The 8,200-nt window shown below is 39.6% G+C and overlaps 1 protein-coding gene across 1 annotated transcript; it reads right to left on the bottom strand.

The window, feature by feature from the left end:
- Positions 1-219: 219 nt before the first annotated feature.
- Positions 220-3,490, bottom strand: LOC119245507 (meiosis-specific kinetochore protein-like; the record flags this gene model as incomplete). The annotated part of the gene is made up of 3 exons (XM_037511579.2): positions 2,995-3,490; positions 2,240-2,327; positions 220-325 (listed from the first exon to the last, which is right to left on the bottom strand). Coding segments are annotated over exons 1-3 (565 nt in total), but the record flags the coding sequence as incomplete, so codon positions are not given.
- Between the last annotated feature and the right edge of the window lie 4,710 nt (positions 3,491-8,200).

Below are 8,200 nucleotides of genomic sequence, written 5' to 3'. Positions count from 1 at the left end.
TTTATTTACTGTATAAATAAATAAATCTTTAAAAATTTTTTAAAAATCTTTCCTTTCAATGCTTAACACAATTGCGATTTCACATTTATTATTACTATATGTGTTTGAGGACTAAGGATGAAGCCCAGAGCAGAAAGGCACAAACGTTCACCTAGGACTAGAAGAAAGGCACATTCTTCCACTAAAATTGGAAGATGGCATTAAGGTACACATGTATACTTTTTGTTTGTAAGGAAAACCCGAGTTCACATCTGACCATCTTACCTGATTCTAGTTCACTATTTGATGAACTACTGTCAAACTGGAGGTTATCTGTCACTGACTCCTACATGAAATAAGAATTAAAAATATAGCACAAATTATGAGGTTTAATATTTTAATATTATAACATTGATTTGATTATTTTGAAAGTGAATATTGACTGTGTAAAGGAGTTTCATTTGCATAATATATACTTTCAGCTTACTGATGACAGGTGTAATTATAGTTAATATTAAATCTAAACATAAACATTAAAATACAATATTGTGAGCATATCAAGGGAGTCAATATAACACACTTGTCAACTAATGTGGGATAAACCAGCAATCAGAAAATAAACGTGAATCTTTTTCCAATTCCCTAGGGAGGAAGGGTTTTTTCCCCTCTAAATATAAAAGCAAAATATATAAATTAAAACATTGATAAGTAAGTCTAAAATACTAGAAACAAAGTTAAAAACAAACAGACATGGGCATATTGTGGTGTAAAAGTATAACTATCATCAATATTTAATAAAAAAATATTTTTAAATAATTAAACAAGGGAAAAATAAACTGTAATAGCATACAAGTAAGTGGAAAGTAAAAAAAAATGCTACGTTTCCTCTATCACATACATATATTTTTTAAGCTTTGAAGATGGTGCAAACTTGTCAACAAAAGTAAAAAATTTTAAATGCAATCCAACCCTTGACACATTACAAAACACTAATTGTATGGTAAAATTTGATGTACATATAAAAATTCTGCAGCCAACCAATATCTACAACAACAAAACTTTGTAAATAATCTCAATCCTCCAACCACAGGAAAGCAGTCATTCAAATTAAAGTATATCCATCAATAACACAAAACGCTATGTAGATGCTAAAATATTACTTGGAAGACTACTTAATATTAGAGGAATATGCAATGAGATAATGTGTAAAATGAAAAACAGCATTAAAAAGGGAATGAAAACTGTAAAAATCAGAACAAATTGTTTAAACACTTCTTTGGCATTTAGTCTGAATCATATAGAAGGAATACTTAACAGTGTTAAAATCTAGGATGAGAGACTTTTTTTTAAAAAATGACTTGTTGAAACTTCCCTCCCCCAAAAAACATGTTATGGAGGAATATGTAAGCTAAAACACTGGCACATGATTATCAAATGTAATGCTAATGTCAGCTGAGTCACAGCAATTTTTAAAATATGGGTTTCTCCAAACTACAGCTGTACATCTTTAAAACACTATACAGATTCCACAATAAATATCATAGATCAAGAACTTACTATATAAGGGCCTCCCTGATGGTGCAGGGGTTAAGACGCAACCTATGAAGCTATTCGCAGCCACTGCAGCACAAGTTCGATGCTCTGGCCGGCCAGGGAGCAACCCGGCCAGGGAGCAACCTGGCCAGGGTGCAGCAGACCTCTCCTGACTCCCCTGCTGCACCCCTCAACAGTGTATTTCACTCAGTCTGCTTGTTCTGTTCCCCACTCTGTCTCTGGTGAACCCTCTCATTGCCTCCCCCACCTCTGGCCTGTACCCCAGTTCTTGTATGCATAAATAAATTTTTTTAAAAAAAGAACTTATATAAATATTCTAATGGCAATAATCTTATTTCTAGTTGTTAATAGGAATTTAAATGAGAAACTATGAAAAGACTTTAAAATCTTAAGTGTTACTAAACATAAAGGAGTGATAAAGAAATATTTTTTATCTCTTACATAGAAATTTAGCCAATAACAGACATTTATTTATTTATTTTTGGTCAAGGAAAAGAAAAAATGAAAGTGCACATCTAGGAATCTACCACAATCAGAAATTCAAGGCCCCATCTATGAGCACATCATCAATGTTCATAAAAAATAGTAGTGAGCTACGTGTAACGTCTATTGAACAAAGACCCTAATGTACTTTCATCTGCAGGTAGATCAGCTACCGCTTGTCTCTACTAAGTGTATCCAAAGATCATAGGAGAAACATACATACACTCAATGGAGCGATGATCTCATCCTGGGTCTCTTCACTAGTGCTATTTTCTTGCGGGCTTTTCTGTCCTGAGACTCTTAATTGAGTGCTAGCAAACAAACAACACAATTAGTTTGCAGCGTCTGGACTGCCTCTCCACCTTTAGGTTCACACTGTTCCGAATCTGAAAGGCTCTTGGGGAAAGTTTTAGAAAGTAAAGGACCAGAGGGCCTCCCTCGTGCAAGGGGTTGAGACTCAACCTATGAAGCTGTACACAGCCTCTGCAACACGAGTTCGATCCCCAGCCAGGGAGCAACCCACATGGCGAAGCAGACCTCTCCTGTCTCGCCCGCTGCTCCCCTCAGCAGTGTATTTCAGTCAGTCTGCCTGTTCTGTTCCCCACTCTGTCTCTGGTGAACCCTCTCAGCCCCCCACACCTCTGCCCTACACCCCAGTTCTTGTATGCATAAATAAATCTTAAAAAAAAAAAAAAGAAAGAAAGTAAGGACCAGAGTGAGACTCGACACTCAATGCTACAAAAGATTTCAAGGAGGTTTTATGGCACTTGCTTTTATAACTTGACAAGATTTCCTCTTCTTTCTTTCTTTCTTTTTTAAATCTTAAGTCAAATTTCTGGGTCGATGTTCTCAGAAAAGTGAAATCAGAGTATTCTATTTCTTTTGTTTCCCGACTCCTGCCGTGAGGGACTAATAGAAAAATAGCTTAAATTTTGAGGTGCCCAAAAGGCATGGGGGTTATTATTTCAAGCTACGCACCTCAGCGGCCCAGAGCCGCTACCTCTCAGCCTGCTCTGCTCAGCCTTCTCGACGATCTTCGCCAAATCATGCCCTTGGCCACTTCCTTTCGCGCCTGAGAGAGGGCGACTCCTTTCAAGGCGAAAGCCTGGGGAGGCCGCCCGCGGGCCTCTGGGGTCCCTGGCGTCGAGGCCCAGGTGCCCCCCGACCCACCTGTCCCGGGTGCCGCCCCACAGGTCAGCCAGGCCGGGCTTCCAGTGGGCAGGGAGGCCTCGGCCAGGACCTGAGGGGGCCTCCACCTTCTCAAGGGTGCCTAGATCTGGCGTCGGGGTCAGGTTAAGCCTTTCGCAGGCCCGCTTCTTGCGGGTGTAGACCTGTGGCCACAGCGCCATCCCACCCCGGGCCTCGGCGCCCCCGGGCCCTCGGTGGCCTCTCCACGCGTGGCCTTCCTCAGGAACAGAGCTACAGTCGGAGGGCGGCGACGGCCAGGACGGCCGACAGGGCAGCACGAGAGGAAGGTGAGGGAAGCTGGGCAGCCCCGGCCGGCCCAGGCACTCGACCTAAGCCGCCCGCTCCGCTCCCGCGTTTTTATCGCGGCCAAGATGCGCAACGGCTTCTGGGAAGACGCGGAGAGGCGCCGGCGGCCCCGCCCACCAGGAAGCGCCCCGCCAGGTGACGCGCTGCGACCTGCAGGGCCCCCAGGGCAGGGGGCTGCTTCGAGGACTGAGGGGGAACCTCGCAGAGCCTTCTCCTCCGGAGGCGCCCATGCTTTCGATTTCCTCTTTAGCCTGATGGAGCCAACGCGTGGTTCCCACGCCACTGCCGCTCTCCTTATTGGCACTGCTGTAAGGCCCTTCTTGGTAATGGAGTTCTAAGTCTGAGCACAGGGAGTCTAACACGTAAGCCCGACTCTGTGCAGGAAGGTCGAAGATAAACGTGAAAGCGACAATAAGCATTCACCCAGACACCGGCGGTCCCCGGGGGCCGCCGTTTTGGGGGTGGGAGGGAAGATGCATCTGAGAATCTAACCAATTTTGGGTTCTAGGAAGTTTTCTTCTCGAGGACAGGCACCATATATATATATACATACACACACACACACACAGAGGTTGGATTATCTGGCTGCGTGTGATAAACATGCATATAATAATAAGCATCTTATTTTTTAAAAAAATCTTATTTCACAACACTAAAAAAATACCATTTGAAGAATTTACAAAAACTCAAGACTTTCTGTGAAACTCCAATACTGTGTTGTGATAAAATATTGTTATAATAAATATACTATATAATATTTTAGTGATTATTCACTCATATATTTTAACCTCCTTGTAGAAATGCATAACAAGCAATTTAATATATGATTTAAAACAACTTTGTAAAAAACAGAAGGTAGGCTTTCTTACCCCATTAGATACAGTGTTTACAGTCACTGAATTGATACTCAGTACCTTACTTTGTGTTAAGTATTGTGGTAGGTCCTGGGGATACAAAGGTGAATTAGAAAAGGTCCTTAAATCAAGGATCTCACAGTTTTGCTGCGCTATAAAGCAGTTTTTATATTACAACATGCTTTCTTTTGTCACAACAGTAATATGCTGAGTCTGTAGTTCACAAGCCAGTTCTCCAGGCTCTCCTGTTTTCCTTGGGGGGGGCGTGTATTGTGAAAAAAACAAAGTTCTTAAATGACCTTTATAAGATCTTGGTCCTGGGATGCTCTGTGCCTAGTAATGGAAGAAATTTTGGGGGTGAGGGGGAAGACAAACAACAGCTTAAAGCAAAAACCACTCTAATCTTCAGTGACCCTATTCCCTAGAATTCTGTCTTACTGTAGTGAATTACACTCACTGAAGTGCTATCAAGGAAGGATTTATGCAAATCAATGCATAGGGTCTCAAACTGGAATAACCTTCCTTAGAGATTACCTAGTTGCCACCACATTTTGCAGCTGAGGAAACCACAGCATTAAGGAGGCTCATTATTACAGATGGTTGGCATAAGTGGCGCAAGTCTCCAGGCATTTGGCCAGTGTGCTTGTCATGTTCCCATCACTCTCAACACATAGCTGGGGAAGGGTTAGGGAAGCAAGGAAAGGAACTTGAAGCCCTTGAGTAGTAAGGAGAGGGTGAGGGACTAGAAATTGATGTGTTCTTTTTAAATCTTCACCTAGAGCCAGCCTATGGAAAGGAAAGGAAATGTGTTCCAACAGCAGCATGATACGGTGAGGCAGAGAAATCTCAGCTTGGTGATTTGGCTACCCCCCAATCCATTCCCAAATACAAAAATGCAAGAGTGAGCATTTAACCATGAGTATTAAATTCAATTTTTCTAGTTCCCTGTTCTACTACTTCCATATCTAGACTCAGAATTCTGCCGTTGGTGATTAAATTCACAGTGTGAGTTTGACTAGGTTTGAAACAGTCTTGGAGATACTAACTTCCATGGGAAAAAATTCCAAATTTTGACAAGAGTTCTGAAGAAAGCATTTTGGAAAAGAGCCAGTTTGTGTATTTGGGGTTCTCTTGGAGCCCAGAGCAAATGTTTACTTATGGAATAACTCACTGAATAGCTCACTTTTGGCACCATCAAACTTTATGGTCCAACTGAAAGCATTTATTTTTGCTTAGTTGACAAAAATGGAAAATAATCATAGTGATAAATATAACTTCAGGTTTTGCAGTATTAATGCTTTGCAACATATCAAAGAGGGTTAGGGGGATTTTCATTCAGTAGACATTTCTTGAGCATTTACTACTGGCCAGCTCTTCTGCACTGAGGCCACACCCTCAAGCGACTCACAGTCTGAATGGGAGTGGGGCAAAGGGACCATCAACCAGTCAGTATGTGGGAAGCTTCTGAGAGAAAAGGATAGCCAAGCCCAGTTTTAATACTTAGGGGTTGGACAGGGTGGATTAAAGGAAAGGGCAGCCTATGAAAAGGTGACTATGTACTGTATGAAGGTACAGAAAAGCACAATACCTTTAGGGCGATGTGGTTTGACTGGAGCTGAGGCTCTGTTGGGGAAGGAGAAGGGAAGAGATGCTAGGCTTTGTGTATTAAACCAGTGAGACTGAACTTTGTCCTGAAAACTATGGGAAGTCATCAAAGGAATATTAAGCAAGAGGGTAGCATGACCAGATTTTCAATTTAGAAAGATCGCCCTTACTGAATCTGGGTAGTGAAATTTGAGTAAGCTGGGGTCAAAACAGGAAGACTAACTACTAAAGCCCTGTAATATTCTCGACAAGGATGGATGACATTGGCCCCCAGCTACACTAATACTTTCAAGAATAGAGAGGAGTGGATGATAACAAAGACACTGAGAAGGCAGAATTTAAACAGCTTTTAAACACTTTTTAAAACACTTTTTTAAAAAGTGTGCCAGTTAACTTGTGTATAGGTAAAAGACATTATGGAAATTCTGTGTAAGGGCTATCATGATGGAAAATTTGAATACAGTTACTTGTTTGTTTAAAAGCATAAAATGATTTAAATTCAGGACACATTTGGTGCAGACCAAGGAGAGCCTCTCCGGGGACACCACAAGTCTTTGGAGTTTGGGGATCTTACAGGGGATGTAGAATATGCTGACTAGTGATATGTTTATCATAGCACTAGATGATTACCACATTTCTAACATCGGGACCACATTATGTAAATAGTAATTATGTGCAGCTTTGAGAAACAAAAAAATCTTTATTTTTTACAAAAGTTTTCATAAATGCATCTTATATATGATGTGCATGCTATTATAACAAAGCAACTAAAAATAGAATTACAGTTAAGATACTTTTATGCATATTTAAAAAGTAATATTTTAATCTCTTCAACTTTTAAAAATTGAAAGTAGAATAAGCATCTCTTCAAAAAATATCTATTTTCCCCCATGCAATTGTTGCAGTAATTTAACAAGGAAAATTAAAATCACCAGTCAAATGAATGTTTAAAAGTCTCTGTCACCTCATGAAAACCTTTTCAGTTTGGAATCATTTTCAGAAATGTTTGTATTCCAGAAAATGTACCTATTGGCGCTGGGTCAGTGTTCTAACTGAAGCGTTTCTCACTTAGGGCTTTGTCCCTCACTTGAATCCTTAATCCCGTTCTTACTGCAGTTAATTGTAGATTCACAGAAAGCAAACTTGAGAGAAAATTCAGACTACTGGAATTGGTTTTTTCCTGTTTATGTAAATGCTTCCTTAAAATAGAAATAGGCAAGAAAAAACACAGCAACTTAGCCCAACATATAGCTTGTCAGTTTTATATCGTTATTCATTTTGTTCCTGAGATAGTAAGTTTGTAAGTAGTCTGTTTTCATGCAAACAATACATTTTCCCATTTTTCTTTACATTCATTTCATAGTGTTTTAAATTCGAAACAACGATCACATTTGTGCTTTATACACTTTGAAAATAAAGAATAATTCATTTTCTTTTCTGGATAAAAGAAAAGAATTACTGGGTGTTTTGAGGGGTAATACAATCAACAATCAAATTGAGTTGCTAAAACATTATTTGGCCATTAAAATTGCAATATGGAAAGTTCTATTTTTTCTCATGCTTGTAGTTTTTACCTAAATTTAGAAAGGTTGACTTGTTCATATAAAGAAGACATGGCATGTCTGTCTATTCCTTGAACGTTTGTAAGTTGCTAAACATGTGAAGCTAAGCCTATAATCACACCTGATTTCAGAGGTTAGACTTCCTCTCTCACCTGAAGGGAATCACAATACAATATAAATGTTATTTCTGACAAAAGAGAAAACTTGGTGTATAATTCTATTTTATAGTACTCACAAGATTAGTTTGTAAAATATAACAATTACTAGCACATTTGAATGAGAAACAGCATGTGTAGGCTTAAGGAATTGATCTCTGCTATGGTTCTAGACTTAAATGGGATCTGATATTCACCATGAATGTGAACATCTTAAGTGCATAGCCTTTTTATATATTGGTTAAAGAGAAATGCAGACTTTTCCCTCTCAGTATAAAGCTGGGAAATCTGAAGCAAGGAGGATTTTTCCATTAATACATATTATTTCATTTCTCCTTTATTAAAAAAGTTCAGTGGAGTTAAAGAGAGGAATAGATAAATGTACATGCAACATATTTAGGCCCCACTGTTGATTTTTCTCAGCACATCTTCAGTAACCTATTTATTAGCCCACATGTGATTTTTCACATAGGTCAGGGCAGGTAGTAGAAACCTAAGGTCTTTAAAGTGAGAA

Source organism: Talpa occidentalis, unplaced genomic scaffold (genome assembly GCF_014898055.3).
Source record: "Talpa occidentalis isolate TD23 unplaced genomic scaffold, MPIMG_talOcc4v2.1 talOcc4.1461, whole genome shotgun sequence".
Taxonomy (NCBI): Eukaryota; Metazoa; Chordata; class Mammalia; order Eulipotyphla; family Talpidae; genus Talpa; species Talpa occidentalis.
Note: the sequence above shows the minus strand (reverse complement) of the source record. Positions and strands in the feature narration are given on the sequence as shown.